Raw genomic sequence first — 19,756 nt, 5'->3', positions numbered from 1 at the left:
AGGGACGTCATATACCACAGTCTCACAACCTCACAAACCATTGAGACAGAGAGCGAGGCCACGCTTAACAGCAGTGTACACCCCCAACTTAGCTTCAAAATATATCGTGAACACTCCATGTCTTCTTATTTGACTTACACTGAAGTGATGGCTAATATTCGTATTAATCTTTACTTGCCGTAGATGCACCATGGTCTATGGAGGAGAAAACTTATATGGAACCAAGAAAACTGATGGGACATGGTCCGGCATGATTGGCATGCTAATTAAAGAAGTAAGTAAAGTGTATAACTGCAGCTGTAGGCAACATCTCATTTCTTTTCTGAAAAAAAAAAAAACTCATAGGCACAGATATATATTCAATCCTTAATAAGTACTATTGTGAACTGAAGATTTTAATTTAGGAGGCGGATATCTCGATGGCAGCCCTCGCCTACACACCTTCCCGTGGCCAGGTGGTGGACTACAGCACGCCTCTCTTAGTACAATACTCAACCATACTTGGGAAACTGGGGCAGCCTGAACTGGATCCTTGGAGTTTCCACCTACCACTGGAGCCTTACGTGTGGCTGAGCATCTTAATAACTCTCCTGTTTGTCCCTGTCGTCATGGTCCTTCTATCTTTGATTTCTCGGGTGTCCTTGACTCGTAAGCGCTGTCCCTGCTGGAGTGATGACGTCTTCCAACTACTTCGTATTTTGCTACAGCAAGGTGGTATCTCTTACAATTCAAAATAAGCATGGAAGAATATCTAGTATTGCAAATATATTGAATTTATTTTCATACATTGATTACAAATGGATTTTATAATCAGTCAGATAACTTATACTTCAACTTAATTTTTATACATACGAATATAATTTTGATATTTGAATTTCGTTGAACAATCATACTTTGCCATCATGGAAATATCAAAATAATTTATTTTCCAGGAGAATCAATATAGAAGAAAATGTTTTCATATAATAGGAACCATATAAAGAGTTGCAATGACTAATTCATTGTTTTGAGTGTAGGCGGCAGACGTAATGACCTCGATGATCCGAGATCCAGTCCTGCGGAAAGCTGGGCGGTTTTCAAGCTATTGCCGAGGGCCCAAACACTGTGCATAGGCTTCCTACCAACCCTATGTTCCACAGCAACCGGAATCCGAAATCCTTGGGCTAATAAGAGCCTCTATAAAGACTTCTGGCAAAAATCTTGCCTGCACCACCATATACAGAGGCCGACAGTTTAAGCCTCAGAAAGAAAGGAATGACCGTCTGAGCCTCAAAACAACAGAAATGCAGAACAATTGCCTAAAGGCGTTATAGCCAAAGAAAATACTCACACACACACACACACTCTCTCTCTCACACACACACACACACACACACACACACACACACACACACACACACACACACACGCTAGACTTAACCCCCAGAAAGCTTATTGACCTAATGGGCTCCCTGTTATTGTTCTCTGAAACTGTGCCTACAGATGTTTGCATCTTGTCTAGCCAACCTTTTCCAACTCTGTCTTTCAACATCTACCGTTCCTTCTTGCTGGAAGTTTGCCTACACTCAGCCTGTTGCTAAAAAGGGTGACCTTTCTAATCCCTCAAACTACTGTTCTATTGCTTTAATTTCCTCTCTCTCTAAAGGTTTCAAACTTATCCTCAACAGGAAGTATCTTAAACATCTGTCACTATCAGATTACCAGCATGGCTTTAATTGTGGCAACTCTACTTGCGATCTGGCTTTCCTTTTTATGTCTTGGTCATCCTCTTTTAAGGATTTTGGTGAAACTTTAGACATGTCAAAAGAATTTGATAGAGTCTGGGCGCAAAGCTTTAATTTCCATACTGCCCTCCTACGGCTTCAACCCTTTTTTTGTGTAACTTCATCTCAAATTTCCTTTCTGACCGTTCTATTATTGTTGTGGTAGATGGTTACTGTTCTTGTCCTGAGTCTTATCAACAGTGGTGTCACTCAGGGTTTTGTCCTATCATCCACTCTCTTCCTATCATTCATTAATTTTCTTCTAAGCCAATCATCTTTTATTATCTACTCCAACGCTGATGATACCACTCTCCACTTTTCCACGTCTTTTCATAGACGTGCAACCCTTCAGGAGTTAATCAACTCACGCAGGGAAGCCAAAGAACGTCTGACTTCTGGTCTCTCTGAAATATCTGATTGGGGCAGAGCAAACTTAGTATTGTTCAATGCCTTAAGAACTCAATTCCTCCATCTATCATCTCGATACAACCCTCCAGATAAATACTCCCTCTTCTTCAATGACACTCAATTGACACCTTCTTCTATAATGGACATACTCGGTCTGTCCTGTACTAATAATCTAAACTGGATATTTCACATATTATCTCTACCTAAAACAGCTCCTATGAAATTATGTGTTCTGAGTCGTCTTCACCAGTTTTTCTCACCACACCGCTCCTAACCCTGTACAAGAGTCTTTTCATTCCATGTATCGAGTGCACTTCACATGAATGGGGTGTTCAACTGTTTTTCTACTACTGTTACTGTTACTGTTTTTCTAGACACGGTGGAATCAAAAGCAACTTATCTTATCAAAAGAATCTTATCAAAAAAATCTTATCAACTCCTATCCTCTGTCTTCAGCCTCTCTTTCATTGCCACAAAGTCTTGCTATCCTCTACGGTTATTTCTTCAGATTTTGTTAACTTCATGGCTCCTCTTCTCTCGCATCCTCGCTGCACAATACTTTTTACTTTCTCTCACCCCTATTGTGTCACCTTTCTAATGGAAGAATTAACTAGTACTCTCAATCATTCATCCATTTTTTTCTGGAAACTCTCTTCTAATTTTGATTAACTTTTGGCCTGGCACTCAGTGGGCCTTTTTTTTCTCTCTCTTTTTGTTGCTCTTGTCCCTCTTATATAAAAATGAAAAAATAAAATAAAAATAAAAATCACGCACACACACACACACACACACACACACACACACATATATATATATATATATATATATATATATATATATATATATATATATATATATATATATATATATATATATATATATATATATATATATATATATATATATATATATATATATATATATATATATATATATATATATATATATATATATTATTTATTTATTTTTTTTTATAGAATTGCTAGAACAAGCGGGTGAGATTGCGGTAGTCATAATAAACAGAATGAACCACGAGAACTTTAAAACTAGAATTACTAACATATACTCGTATTTTTGCATTTGCTATTAGAATCTACTCCAGCACCAGAATGGAGTATTGCTTAGCTTTAACGTAAGCACACTTGAATATTGTGCAAAAATAAGAAAAATGTGCCTTTTTTCAGATATCTTAACAAGGCATGACATCTGGCAGCGACGTGTAGTTCTGGCCACCTGGATGATAGTAGCGTTTGTGTTGGTGAGGAGCTACGCAAGTAACCTCATGTCGGTGTTGGCAGTACGTTATGTCCAGCAGCCATACCAGAGCCTGAGGAACGTGCTTGACGATGCTGGCGTTACCATGATCTGGCAGATCAACTCCAGTAGAGTGGAATACTTTCGTGTAAGTCATTTCCCACATAAAACAAATAGTTCAACATTTTTTTTTTTTCACCCAATGTTTCCAGTTTTCACCCAATGTTTCCAGGTCCAGCTCCATGTCAACCAAATGCTACTTTTAGTCTCTTTTCCATTTTCTGCCTGAAGAAAAGAAGAAAAGTGCAAAAAAAAAACTGGTGTGAACGAAAATGCTAATTCCTCATAGAAACAATATTAATACAGTACAGCCATCAAAGTCAGCCAAAGAATGATTAGGTCAAGGGAGTTCTGTTTTATTTAAACGCCACTGGGAAATATGAGACCGTGGTTCAAACTCTGCCGATTCCAATGTAATAGGAAAGTGGTCTCTCCTATACGAATCTGGTAAAACCTACCAATTAAAATCTAAAAGATCATTAGAAGTGAAAGAAATATCACTGGTTGTAAAAGTACCAGTTTGACTGTGAACATGTGTTGTGTGGTCGTCTTCACCATATGTGAACATGTGGTGAAGACGACTGAATTTAAAATCCCAAACTCTTCATCCTTTATAAAAAAATTTAAAAAAAGCAAATATATCCTCTCTGGGGTGCTGTCACCCAACAGCAGGTGGCGACAATTAAAATCTAGAAGAAGAAAAGGGGAGGATAGGTCTAGCACAAGGCGTATAAAATCGCCCCTCTTGGTAGGAACACAGGGTGGAAGATAAATACTGCATATTGTATAACAACCGTTTAAAAACATTTTGATCGCAACAGTCTGTAGTGGAGATTGCAGCTCGAGATCAGTGTAAGGTGTTTCCTAGAAGACTAGAATTGCAGTGCCACCGTGGTGGCTTTGCGCTAATATCCAGAAGGAGCGGAAGGAACGGAGTCTCCCACCATTATGTCTTTAAGACACACACGTTGGAAATATATATATATATATATATATATATATATATATATATATATATATATATATATATATATATATATATATATATATATATATATATTAAGGGTGTGTGTATATGGGCAGGAGTCTTTCTCTAATACATATCTCATTGAATGTGATAGCTAGTTGAGCATTTATTATTTTTCTTAAGATATTTTCCTTATATCTTATGATTGTCTTATATTCTTTTTTAATTGGCTGTATGACTTCGCCGAAGCTAGTCATTTTCGCTAGATCGCGATTTCGGGTCCTTGACCCTTCTTCAGTAGCGAAGGTCTATCCGTGTAGAGGGTGTCGGAGAGAATGGCTCAAGCTGATGGCGGGGGTGTATTTATACCGGTAGGCTTGTCACCCCGCTGCGCGTCCTGGTCTCTGATTGGCTGACGGCTGTCGCGGGCTGTGCTGGGTTGCTATCCAAGCTGGGTCTTCGCGCGCTTGGTAACGCTTGTAGGTCTTCAGATTGTTGGTTTAATGTAGGGTTTGTCTCTTTTATATATAGTGCTTCTAAGATGGGGAGACGCCTGGTGTCTGGGCATGTAGTTAGGATCGTTTTATCTACTAGCATTCCTCTTGTGATGTTTATGTTATGCTTCTCCTTCAGATGTTTCTTGGGTGCTCCTGTTGCGAGGTGGAAAGTTAGTCGTTGGGAGAGTCTTGTTGTCGTCATGCCAACATAGGTGGAGGGAAGGACTTCACAGTTTCCTTGGTTACACGTAAACCTATATATGACATGTGACTTTTGAAGGCTCTCTTTCTCTTTTGAGGGGCTATTTTTCAGAAGATGGCTGGTTTTTTTTTTTGCTGGGTTGCTTGGATAGCAACCCAGCACAGCCCGCGACAGCCGTCAGCCAATCGGAGACCAGGACGCGCAGCGGGGTGACAAGCCTACCGGTATAAATACACCCCCGCCATCAGCTTGAGCCATTCACTTCCGAGACTTGAGGACTGTTGAAGGAGAAGGATCAGGATCACTTACTTCGTGACTGAAACGTCTGTTGCTGTCACCTCGTACCTTCCTGCTTGGTGTCACTGGCTCTAGGGTTGTGGCACCTTGCTGGCCCTGGTGCTTACCTGTGCTTCCTTCTTTCTCACACCTACCTGTGGGGTACCACTGGCTCCTGGGCTGTGGTACTTTGCTAGCCCTGGTGTGCACCTGCACAAAGTGAATCCTCCACGTCCCACTCAGACCACTTCCTTCCGGTCACTCAGCTGTATCTCCACCTCCAGAGCTCCCAAGCTTTCAATCACCGTTGGTTGCCTGCACCTGTGTACCGGGGCTCTCCCACTGGGTAGAGAACCCGCCCTAGTGCAGTGCCTTTTCACCTCCAACTATATTTTCTTTTCGGCCATAGCGTCCCCCAGTGGGTGAAGGTGAACCCCGCGGCTTGCTCAAGGGGGGGCCCTTAGAGGGCTGCCTTAAGCCCACTGGGTAGGTCGGCCAACAACTTGGCTAGTGTTAGGCGCGGGGTAGGGACACTGCGACGATTGTCAGCAATCGGGTGTCTGTACTGCCTTGCCTAGGTAGGCTCCTTCTTTTTACCTTCTTTTAGCTGTGGCAGTGTGTCGGGCTTTTGCCCCCTTGTAGGTTTTATTTTATTTTTTTATGTATTTTGCATAAATTCCCAACAAAACTGTTTTTGTTTTGTTTGACCCTGCCTCTTACACAGGGTGTGTGACTGTGGAAGTGGGATTTTTGAGTTCTGTGTTGTCTGGTTTTTGTTGTTTGGGGTTTTGTGTTGTGTTTGGACTGTGGTTGGAGGCATGTCATCAACATGGCTCGGGTAAAGTTTAAGTGCAGAGGCAAACAGGACAGAGAGAAAAAGGTAAAACTTCTTGAGCTTCTCTGCTCTAATGAGATCAGAATAGTAGACATATTCGAAACACCAGATGGATTTGTCTTATTATTCGAGAATGATAAGCAGGCTAATAAAGTCTTCACAAAAAACATCATAGACATTCTGGCCAATAATGAATTCACCCCTGTTCTCCCACCGGAACTAAGAGTTAAAAGGAGCGTAATCGCCTCCAGACTTAATGACTTAATATATGAAAGGAATGAGGATGAAATCAAAACAGAACTCATAAAATGCAACTCCTGGATAGGAGAGGATATTGACTCAGTCTTTAAATTCCCCAATTCATCCACTATTAAGATCACTTTCTCTCAGACAATTCTTGCAGAAAAATGTACCGAAAAGGGGTTACTTGCCTTTAGCCTGAGTATACCAGCTTACAACATTAAACAAGAGACCTTCATACCCATTAAGTGTTGCATGAGGTGCTATAAGCTAGAGGACCACACCATCAGGGAATGCAATAAAGCAAAAGATTTTAAGATCTGCTCAAACTGCAGTGAAGAGGGCCATAAATGGTTTGACTGTAAAGCAAAACATCAATGTTGTCTTAATTGCGGAGAGAACCACAGCACTATGGCTATGAAGTGCAACAAAAGAAAACAAATAATCAAAGAAAAAAGGAAACTCGAAGAAGAGAGAAACAAAATGACTTATGTAGGGGCAGCAGGAAGAAACAACACCACACACATACAGCAGCAATAGCCACAGACACTGCCAACATTTCACAGCACACCCATGATCACTAGAGAGGATCTTTTGAAAATACATACCTGCATTGCACATGCCCAACAGGCTGACACACAGAGACCTGGAATTTATGAGCTTGAATTAAACAGAGCATTAACACTAAATAACTTACCTAATATTAAGATCCCACCACCACTAACAGAAACAGAAATACACACACATGAACAGACACAAGCACCCAAGACCCAGACACGTACACCAGGAGTAAAACCCAGGAAAATAAGAGGAATAAAGGAATCAGAGACAGAACAGACCATAGCCACACGTGAAGAACCAATAACAGAAGGGGCAACTGCTAAAGATAAAGAAATACAGAGTATGGAGGAGGAAATACTCCCAAAAGAAGCTAGTGACATAGGACTAACAATATATACACCCAAAGAAAGAGGATGGCCTCAAGAAAGATTCACTTTTGAAGAACTGATAAACGGAATTAATAGCAATAAATATAAGTATATATACACTGACTCCAGGTACACGGAAGAGGAGGTACTAAATATGATTAAGCACGACAGAATCATGCTGAAACACTGCTGGACCATCGCTGAAAACGATAACTTCCGTAAAATAAGATCGGGATTGTTGGAAGAAAGATCGCCTTTAACAAACCGAGACCCACGTACAAAAAAACACAACATTTAATAATATAATAACAGTTATACAACACAACGTACTAAATTGGAACACCAACAAACACTCAATAATCACTCACTACTTAGATATCAATCCTGACGTCATACTCATAAACAGCCACGGGCTTAAAAATAACGAATCAATAAAAATCCCCGGCTACATATGCCATAAGATTAACTCAACAGAAGCCTTCAGTGATGGTTCAGCAGTGGCTGTGAAGTATGGACTTTTTCACAAACTTAAAGATGATTTCATTACTGATTTTATTGCAATAGAGATCAACACTTCACAAGGACCAATAATAATCGCCACAACGTACCTCCCACCTAGAAGACCGTATCTCCCTTATCCAGATATCTTTAAATTAATAAACAATAATATTCCTGTCTATATCCTCGGAGATTTTAACTGCTCACATACCCATTTTGGCAACAGAAATAATAACACCGTAGGCATAAGCATATCAGGTCTTATGAATCAAGGCAAACTAATACATCTAGGCCCACACTTCCCAACCTTTATTCGCCATGGATCTGCCACTAACCCTGACAAAGTTTTTACAAATAAACACTGCTATCATAACACTTTAATAGAACCCGGTAACGTAACTTCATCTGACCACATCCCTATAATACTGAAAATATCTTCCAGACCATTTTACACCAAACAGCACGAGACTTATCAATACAATAAAGCAGATTGGCAATATTTCAGAGATACGCTGGACATAAACACTCAAGTAAACACACTGAATAATTCCACACCAGAACAAATAGAAGAAGAAATTAATAAGTGGCTAGATAATGTAAAGGATGCAATGAATAAATCCATACCCAAGAGCAGTTTTAAAAAGATATACCAGACAAGAATTACACCTCAAATAAGAGCCCTTGAGACAGCCTTTAACCAACTAAATAGTAATGCACATACAAATGGCTGGAACATCAATAATTACAGAGAATATGTAAGAATCAGACAAGAACTTAGGGACGAATGTAAGAGGGAGTACAACAGAAGATGGGAGGACAGCATAGATAATACAATACAGTTAAGCAAGGACACAAAAGCATTTTGGAGTAGAATAAAGCAACTACAGGGTAGCAATACTAAACACACTAATTATCTAGAAGACACTAACGGACACAAATATTACACTGACGAGGATAAATGTACAATCATGAAAAACACCTGGACTGACATATTTAGAATTACAGATGAAGAAGAAGCAAACTTTGACGCCATACACTCACAACACATAGACACATACATTGGCACACAGATACACAGGACAACACCACACAACACCTCAGACGCAGCAAGACTGACCACAGATTCCTTCTACACCAGACCAATACAAAGCGAAGAAATACAAAAACACATAAAAAGAATGAAACACAAAGCCCCCGGTACCACCAAAATCAATAAAAAAAAGTCCTAGAGAAATGCCCAGAAAAGAGCATAGAACAACTTTGCAATATATTCAACGCAGCATTTTCATCAGGTTTTTTTCCTAATGCCTTTAAAACGGCAATAATTAAGCTCATCCCAAAAGAAAATAAAGCACCAAAAAATCCAATAAATTACCGGCCAATTTCGCTCCTAGAGGTACCAGGCAAAATTTATGAAAAAATAATCCTAGGACGACTGAATGCATTTCTAATAGACAACAATGTCATCAAGGAAAGACAACATGGATTTAGACCCAAAAAAGGCACCTCCACCGCCATCGCTACATCCTATGAGATAATTGCAAATGCGCTATCTGACAAACACCAAGCAATAGTAGTACTCCGGGATGTAGCGAAAGCGTTCGACAAAGTATGGCACAATGGGTTAAAATACAAGTTACTTAGACTAGGACTGCCACCATTGATTGAAAAAACCTTATGTACATTCCTTGATAACAGAAAAGCCAAAATCTCAATAGGTAACAAGTTCAGCAGTGAAATTAATTTAATGAGCGGAGTGCCACAAGGTAGTATCATTTCACCAACATTATACACCCTATATACAAACGACTTACCAGAAGCAGGCCCAGGCACCACCGACATCATGTACACGGATGACATCACGCAGATAATAACAACTCAGAGCAGATCCAAACACATGATGAAGCTGAGAGTAGAGAGAGAAATTGAAAGAATTAATAGGTTTGAAAAAAAATGGAAAATAAAGACTAGTGAGGCCAAGTTCCATATAATACCAATAGCCCAATATAAAACCCAACCCATTACAGTAAATGGTAGGATTATTAATACAAACCAAGATGGCAAACTGCTAGGATTGAAACTAACCACAAGAGGGATAACAGGCCATGCATCAGAGAGGATCAGAAAATGGAAAGGAATAGTAGCAAACTTAAAAAGATTTACCTATTTAACACCAAAGCTCAAGGCTACACTAGTAAAAACACTCTTACTACCTGTGATCGAGTATCCCCCCATCCCTCTATGTGTACTATCTAAATCACAAAAAACAAAAATACAAATGGTAATAAATAAAGGGTTAAGATTTATACACTGCAATGAAAATCAAGTAATGACAATTAAGGAATTACATGAGAAGTATAATATAACACCATTTAACATTTCCATCTATAATAAAACAGTCAAAACCTGGCAAACAATACAACATACCGATGAAGAACACTACCATGAACTAACAAGGCAAAAGGTAAATAAACACAGCTGGTTCCCTAAAAGCAGCGAGGTATTGCATGCACCACCACCAGTACCGATATACACCAGCTAAAGCTTACACTAAACATGCACTACACTACAATACACCCGCAACATACTTCACACGGGCCGGGCAACTGGGCTCCTCTCTCCCCGCACTCCGCGCCCTGAGTCGGCGGTGAGCTGTAGGGTCGAGCTGCTCCCCTACCAAGAGCTCGCCGTCGAGGGGTTTGCCACTGGTAAGGCCTCGCTAGCCCAGCAGCGGGTGTGGGGAGGGAGTTGCACCTCGCCCTGAGTCGTCGGCACCCAGTTGGTGCCGGCGAGGGGAAGAGTGGGTGGAGTCCGCACGTGACTCCACCCAGCGGAGCGACAGGGAGCCACGGCAGCGCTGACCCGTGCCATGACGTGAAGTTTAACAAATAAACAACACATCACAACATAACATATAACAACACAACACAACATTACTGTAAATATGTAAATAACTTGCCTGGGATAGTACTCACCGGTGGTGCTGGGCGAAGGGGACTCTTTGTTGTGTATTAACCTGTAAAAGAAGTAGTGATTAGAATACTATAACCTAAAAAAAAAAAAAAAAAAAAAAAAAAAGATGAAGAAAGAAGAAAGCAAGAAACAAGAAAAGAAGAAGGAAGAAAAAGGAGAAAGAAGAGAAAGAAGAGAGAAGAGAATATTAACGTTAAAAGCAATTAAAAGAAGAAAGCAAGAGGAATACAAGAAAAAATGAGATACCATAGTAAAACTCTTACCTTTTTTGACAGTCGAGCTGTTAGGGGCCTTTTTAGTTGGGTTTTTGTCTACGGACATCTTTTATTTTTCATTTTTTACATAGGATAGCTGTGGTTCTGTCAAAAAAAAAAAAAAAACTTATTTACTACCTGTTTACATTGCACTTACCTGTTCTGTTCCTGTTGCACCTACCTGTTCCTGCTGTACTCACCTGTTCCTGCATCACTTACCTTCAGCTCGTTTGTTCACCATTTCACCTGGGAAAGAAAAGACTAAAATTAGTAAAATGTCACCAGCAGCAAATACAAAAACAAAAATAAAATATTAGTCAAACAAGAGAAACAAGCGGCTACCATCCAATGTATATTAAAAATAGCTGTGTGGTCAAGCCCACACTCTTTTTATCTCTTTCTTTCTTTCACACTTCTCTTTCCACCCACTTTCTCTTTTACTATTTACTCTAATATTTCCTCCCACTTTCCTATCCTATCGAACCTTGAGCCATTCTCTCCGACACCCTCAACACGGATAGACCTTCGCTACTGAAGAAGGGTCAAGGACCCGAAATCGCGATCTAGCGAAAATGACTAGCTTCGGCGAAGTCATACAGCCAATTAAAAAAGAATATAAGACAATCATAAGATATAAGGAAAATATCTTAAGAAAAATAATAAATGCTCAACTAGCTATCACATTCAATGATATATATATATATATATATATATATATATATATATATATATATATATATATATATATATATATATATATATATATATATATATATATATATATATATATATATATATATATATATATATATATATATATATATATATATATATATATATATGATTCCAGGTATGTAAAGCTGTGGTATCCTATACAAATGGTTGATAACAAGAGGATTGATACATAACAAAGTTGGAAAAGGGAAGCTCCGCTTCTGGGTTTGATTGAAAACCCCTTTATAGTAAGACTGTTCAAGATACCTTAATGGAATTGTCGTGGTTTGTGTGCCTCCTGGGAGGAGCTAAGTCTCCTTCTATCACAATTCTTTCCAACGTATGTGTCTTAAAGATATAGTGGTGGGAGACTCCGTTCCTTCCGCTCCTTCTGGATATTGCGCATTTTATTCTGATTTTAATTTAGCGCAAAGCCACCACGGTGGTACTGCAATTCTGGTCTTCTAGGAAACACCTTACAGTGATCTCGAGCTGCAATCTCCACTACAGACTGTTGCAGTCAAGATGTTTTTAAACCGTTGTTATACAATATGCAATATATATATATATATATATATATATATATATATATATATATATATATATATATATATATATATATATATATATATATATATATATATATATATATATATATATATATATATATATATATATATATATATATATATATATATATATATATATATATATATATATATATATATTTATTTATTTATTTATTTATTTATTTATTTATTTATTTATTTATTTATTTATTTATTCATTTATTTATATATATATATATATATATATATATATATATATATATATATATATATATATATATATATATATATATATATATATATATATATATATATATATATATATATATATATATATATATATATATTAATATCCCAGCCTTGTCGCTGCAAGTCTGGTCCATGTGGAGAGGCATGCAAAACATTTATCAGAGTACTGTGTTTACTATATTCCAACAATCCATCCTACCCTTTCATTTTGTGAGCTTCCTCTAGAGGCTATAAACGCTCCAAATTGTAAATGTAGTAAGAATATATGTAAACAGGTACTTGATCCTTCTAATAACACTATTGGGTACTTTATACAATATTACATACTTCTTAAAGACTATATGTAGAAAATGGGAATATATGTAGAAAAATAAAAATATGTAGAAAAATCACTTACACTCCAGAACACTTGATAACATGGACAGCTTAAAAATTATCTTTGTGTTCATAAATCTTACTCAGTCGGTGAGGCTTATCCAGTTCTGCGTTGCATGTGGAAGCAGAAACAGAGATCGTGTATCCCATGCAGGGATAGGAACCCGCAAACGAGTCTCTGAAACTCCTGATGAGACCGGAAGAAGAGGATTCCTCGAGACAGACGGAATTGGTGTCGCTCCATGAGGAAGATATACTGTGAAGGCGTGCAGAGAATTCCTCAGCGTTTATACCGGATGTAGATTAATCTACATCCGGTAGTAGGCACCTGCCGAAACGATAATTACTCCCAGTGAGGTCTAAAGCACTGGATCAAGGGGTGCTGTGAACTTATCACTAAACCCAGCTGTGACCTCACTGAACGTTTCCCTTTGTGTCTCACAACACAAGGCGGCAGTCACAGCCTGCCCTTTAAAGACAACTCTTTTCCTCCACACAAAACTACAAGCAACTAATAACACACACACACACACACACCCTTCACTGAAAATTTCAAAATTATCATAGCGACTCCTACACCAGCTTCAGAGTCCCCATCTGGGGAGGGGACCACAAATGTCCCCAGGACGGACTTCTCTTCTGATAATGACCCTAAGTGTCTTAACATCCTCCTCAACTTTTTCTTCATTAACTTCTGCAACATTTGCGGTCTAAGACCTAATTTTCAATCTGTAGAACACCACATCTCTTCTAAACCTCATCTTCTTTTCCTCACTGAAACAACTAACAGTAGCCCCTTTTCTGTTCCTTCCTACTTTCTCTATCCTCATTTTCAATCCAAAGTTGGATGTTGCTTTTATGTGCGCAACGACTTAACCTGCTCTCGTGCCCACGCTCTTGAATCTTCCGAGTTTTCCACCATCTGGCTACGACTAGAGTCACTCTCAAACTAAATTTATCTGTGCTGTATACCTCTCACCTAACTCCTCTGAATAAGAAATTCTTTGACTATTCAACTTGCAAAGCGGAACACATTCTGACTCTCTTCTCTTTTGCAGAGATCTCCATTCTTGGAGACCTCAATATTCACCACCAGTTTTGGCTTTCCTCTCCCTTCACTGACCATCCTGGTGAACTACCCTACAACTTTACCATCCTCCACGACCTAAAGCAATTGGTGCAACACCCTACTCGTATTCCTGACCGTCTTGGAGATACGCCCAACATTCTTGACCTTTTCCTCACCTCTAATCCTTCAGCTTATGCTGTCGCACTCTCTTCTCCGTTGGGCTCCTCCGATCACAATCTCATACCTGTATCTTGTCCTATCGCTCCAATCCCTCCTCAGAATCCCCCTAAGCGAAGGTGCCTCTGGCGTTTTGCCTTTGTTAGTTGGCAGGACCTGATTAAGTATTTTGCTGATTTTCCTTCGAATGATTACTGCTTCCGTGTCAGAGACCCGTCGTTGTGTGCCGAGCGCATAACAGAGGTGATAGTGTTTGGCATGGAGGCGTACATTCCTCACCTTTTTCTCGATCTAAACCATCCAAACCCGTGCTATACATGATAGAGAGATGGCCCACAAAAGGTACTTAAGCATTCCATCATCAGAATCTCATGCACTTTATATTTTTGCCCGGAACCATGCCAAGTCTGGTCTCCAACTAGCCAAAAACTCCTTCATTAATAGAAATTGTCAATCTTTCAAAATCTAACTCCTCTCGTGACTTCTGGCATCTAGCCAAAAATATTCCCCAATAACTTTGCTTCTTCTTCTTCCCCTTTCTTATTTCAGCCAGATGGCTATCACATCTATCTCTAAAGCTGAATTCTTCACTTAAGCCTTTGCTAAAAACTCTACCTTGGACGATTCAGGACTTGCTCCTCTCTCTCCTCCACCCTCTGACTACTTCATACGACCTATTAAAATTCTTCGCAATGATGTTTTCCATGCCCTCGCTGGCCTAAATCCTCGGAAGTCTTATGGATCTGATGGGGTTCCTCCAACTGTTCTCCGAAACTGTGCCTCCGTGCTTGCACCTTGCCTAGTCAAACTCTTTCAACTCTGTCTGTCAACATCTACCTTTCCCTCTTGCTAGAAGTTTGCCTACATTCAACCTGTTCCTAAAAAGGGTAACCGTTCTAATCCCTCAAACTACCGTTATATTGCTTTAATTTCCTGTTTATCTAAAGTTTTTGAATCTATCCTCAAGAGGAAGATTCTTAAACATCTATCACTTCACAACCTTATATCAGTATGGGTTCCGTCAAGGCCGCTCTACTTGTGATCTGGCTTTCCTTACTGAGTCTTGGTCATCCTCTTTTAAAGACTTTGGTGAAACTTTTGCTGTTGCCTTGGATGTGTCAAAAGTTTTGGCACAAAGCTTTGGTTTCCAAACTACCCTCCTACGGCTTCTATCCTTCTCTCTGTAACTTCATCTCAAGTTTCCTTTCTGACCGTTCTATTGCTGCTGTGGTAGACGGTTACTGTTCTTCTCCTAAATTTATTGACAGTGGTGCTCCTCAGGGTTCTGTCCTGTCACCCACTCTCTTCTTATTATTCATCAATGACCTTATAAACCAAACTTCTTGTCCTATCCACTCCTACGCTGATGATACCATCTTGCACTTTTCCACGTCTTTTCATAGACGTCCAACACTTCAGGAACTAAACATTTCACGCAGGGAAGCCACAGAACGCCTGTCTTCTATTCTTTCTAAAATTTTTGATTGGGCAGAGCAAACTTGGTATTGTTCAATGCCTCCATCTATCAACTCGACACAACTTTCCAGACAACTATCACCTCTTCTTCATTGACACTCAACTGTCCCCCCTTTTCTACACTGAACTTCCTCGGTCTGTCCTTTACTTATAATCTGAACTGGAAACTTCACATCTCATCTCTAGCTAAAACAGCTTTTATGAATTTAGGAGTTCTGAGACGTGTCCGCCAGTTTTTCTCATCCCCCACAAGCTACTAAATCTGTACAAGGGCCTTATCTGTCCATGTATGGAGTATGCTTCATATGTCTGGGGGGTTCCACTCATACCGCTCTTCTAGTCAGGGTGGAATCAAAAGCTTTTCGTCTCATCTACTCCTCTCCTCTAACTGACTGTCTTCAACCTCTCTCTCACCGCCGCAAAGCTGCATCTCTAGCTGTCTTCTACTGCTATTTTCATGCTCTTCTGATCTTGCTAACTGCATGTCTCCTATCCTCCCGCGGCCTCACTGCACAAGACTTTCTTCATTCTCTCAACCCTATTCTGTCCACCTCTCTAACGCAAGAGTTAACCAATATTCTCAATCATTCATCCCTTTCTCTGGTAAACTCTGAAATTCCCTGCCTGATTTTGTTTGTATTTCCAACTTCCTATAACTAGAATTCCTTCAAGAGGCGGGGTGTTTCAAGTCACATATCATTCAATATTTGACTACCGCTTTGGACCCTTTTATGGGACTGGCATCTCAGTGGGCTTTGTATATATATATATATATATATATATATATATATATATATATATATATATATATATATATATATATATATATATATATATATATATATATATATATATATATATATATATACATTGGATTTTTCAAAAAAAATGTAACAAAATATCATTTTTGTCTTGTCCTTGGCCCCAAACTATAAGTTTGCAGTTATTTTCATCTAAACAAAATAGAAAAAAATATTTTGATCTAAAAACTTTATTTTTGTGGTTAGAACAATGATTTTACATTTTCGCCTGATTTTATTACAATATGGGTTACTACTGGTTTTCATGTTAAGTAAAGATCTTTGCAAAAACTCATTTGCTTATCTAATTGCTTTTGAAGTGTTGCAAGTAAGTTAAAACAATGAAGGAAAGAATGTAAAGTGTTCCAAAGATTTTTTTTTTTTATTTTAATAAGATAATTTTTAAACTGATCAGATCTAGCAAGAAATTTCTCATATGTTTGCTTACATTTCAGAAATCTCAAATCTTTTAGAATATTCTACCAGGCACTTTAAGAAGTTTCTAGAACATTTTAGAACATTCTATTCAATGTTAACATTTCCGGAATATTCTAGGACTTTCTAGAATACAGTAGAAATATGTAGAAATATCAAGAATAATTTAGAATCTAAAAGAATTTTCTAGAATGATTCAGAATATTCTAAAGTAGGTTCAAGAATATTCTAGAAAGATTGAGAACACATTCTGGAACACATTCTAGAAAGACTGCTTGACAATATAAAAGTAGGGGCTTGCAAACCACCAATCAGTTCTGCTTAGGCTGCCTAAGAAGACACACCACAAGAGGTGAAATGGCATGAAGAGGCTGCATTCATTTTCCAGATGCATTCTGCTACATATGTGGTCAATTCATCAAGACAAGAGAAAAGAAGTTATCTGAGACAGCACCTGGAAAAATTATGAAATTTAGCTATTTTGGACCAAAAAATCATTCTAAAAACTACAAAAACAAAGTTTGACAAGAATAATGGATATTTTCTATTGTTTTGCATTGAAAATGAGTTGAAAAATAACAGTTTTGTCAAAGACAAAAATCGAGTTATATAGTGTTATTGATGTCCTGCTCAGGGCCATCTGATACTCTCAAAGGCACCTTTCTAGGGAGAATGCTCATCGAGTCAAGGAACTCAGCAGATCCTCGGGAACGTTTCTGGTGGGACTATGAAGGAACTTTGAAGATTTCCTTGTATGTGTCTGTTGAGTTTTAAAAACTTCGGGAGGTGTTTGTTGTTGAGGATTCATGGGGGTGTGGACTTCTGCAATACGAGTATGAAGAGTCTATGATGTTGTTGCTGAAGATGCAGTAGAGGGTTTTGCTGAAGATGTAGCGGAGGACTTTGATGAAGATGCGGTGGAGGGCTTCGCTGAAGATGTAGTGGAGGGTTTTAATGAAGATGTAGTGGAGGACTTATCTGTAGCCTCTGACATTTCTTTTTTTTTTTTATGTAGGAAGGACACTGGCCATAGGCAACAAAAAAAAAAAAAAAAAAAAAAGTCAACTGAGATGCAGAGAATTTGTTGCAAACAGCAACGATAGAAGCAGTATTTTCATGGAAGCGGGAGGAAACAATCAATGGTTGAGAAAGGCAGAAATGTGCTACAACTGTATTACATGTCGAAGTGGAAGAACTATAGTGGACGGAGGAGGCGTATGTCTTTGCCCCATCATACTTCTGTCTAAAAAGAAGTTTCTGCCTGGCATTACCAAGACTAATGAACTGAGAATTAGCCAGCTGAAGAATGTTCTGCTCAAGACGGTACCTCTTTCATTGTCAACAACGCAGCGGGTGAGCTTTCCTGTAACAGAAGCAATAAGATTCAGATTCACATTCTGGAGTAGGGTGTGATCAACGGCAAAGCAGTGACAGCATCGGGAACGATTTATACAGTTCTTTCTTCCATAACCTAACTCATAACAACAGTAACATCGCAAAGGACAGTCAATACAAGCCTTTACTGGGAGAGAAAGAGGACCAATCCTTACACGCTCTGGGAGATAAGGACAAGAAAAGCGAGCATAATCGTGTTACTACTTGCTCTTATCTTTGCCACTCATTGAACATTATCAGGACATAACTGAAGGATGTCATCATCTAAGAATTCATGCAGGTCCTGGTTGTAGATAACTCAGTGTGGCACGTTCGGTGTGGCTTGATGGATTCAAAGATCCAGTCAGAAGGGCAAGAAAGATGGAGGAGCATCATTGCCTGCGTTAAATCTTTAGCTCGGATCAACACACTTTTACCATATTTTTTTCCCAAGTTATTTGTAGTGAGCACTTCAATCTCTCTTTTTAAAATAATTAGCAGCATGAATAAAGTTACCTCGGCCTTCCCTATAACTAATATGCTACAAACCAGTAAGGTGTAGATGGTAGGTGAGCTTTGGGAGCACGCTCTTCAGCATCGTCGAAGATGTTGGGATAATAATCATTATCGTTGTCAACCACATTGTTTGATCGAATGATCTTAGCAATTAAATCGGCGTCTCCAAGGCACAGAGAATTTATTGCCTCAAGAGCAGGTTTGGCAGCAACATCAGATTTAAATATCACATAGCACCGATTAGAAAGACAGTCACCATCGTATTTGAGACGGATACCTAGAATTGTAACCGAAAGGTTAGAGGGCAGAGTGGATAGCACAGTAAAACAACGATGCATATACATTATTTATCATCGGAGTGCCAATACAACAGATGACCCGCGCGATCTTCCAGCTTCATGAGCAGCAGCATAAAGAGTATGAACTCCAATCCATAGGGTGACGTCTCGAAAACTTCGTCGACTGTCCCTTTGAGGACCAGAGGAAGTTTTATTCTTACCCATAAGGATATTACAAAATATTAAATGGCTCTAAGGGCCAAGGCCAACCGCCTCCCGAGACTACGAGGGGAGCGAGCGCTGGTCACCACAAAAGGGGTACTTCGTCCCCATGGGGGGCTACTCATTTTAAAAAGCGACCCCCTAATGACTGGAAAGTTTGTCCACAACAGAGTTAAGACATCACATCGCATTTCAGCCCATACACTCAACCCTTTAGGTGGTCCCTCTGGCGGGTGGCACCGTTAACCGGTACTAATTCCGGGAACCATTTTGTTTGGTCCCTCACTGGGGACCTTGTTACCATGGGTAGCTCTCATCCTATAAGTAGGGCAGGGCAGGGACCGAA

At 39.1% G+C, this 19,756-nt stretch overlaps 1 protein-coding gene across 1 annotated transcript in view; it reads left to right on the top strand.

The window, feature by feature from the left end:
* Positions 1 to 190: 190 nt before the first annotated feature.
* The window catches only part of LOC135115147 (glutamate receptor ionotropic, delta-2-like), a 46,435-nt gene continuing 26,869 nt past the window's right edge, over positions 191 to 19,756 (top strand). The window contains exons 1-3 of the mRNA XM_064031649.1: positions 191 to 274; positions 405 to 648; positions 3,356 to 3,573. Of these exons, the coding sequence (XP_063887719.1) occupies positions 191 to 274; positions 405 to 648; positions 3,356 to 3,573 (546 nt within the window). The remainder of the gene's footprint in view (positions 275 to 404; positions 649 to 3,355; positions 3,574 to 19,756) is intronic.

Source organism: Scylla paramamosain, chromosome 28, assembly GCF_035594125.1.
Source record: "Scylla paramamosain isolate STU-SP2022 chromosome 28, ASM3559412v1, whole genome shotgun sequence".
NCBI lineage: Eukaryota > Metazoa > Arthropoda > Malacostraca > Decapoda > Portunidae > Scylla > Scylla paramamosain.
The sequence above is the reverse complement of the archived record's forward strand: the minus strand, read 5'-3'. Positions and strand labels throughout refer to the sequence as shown.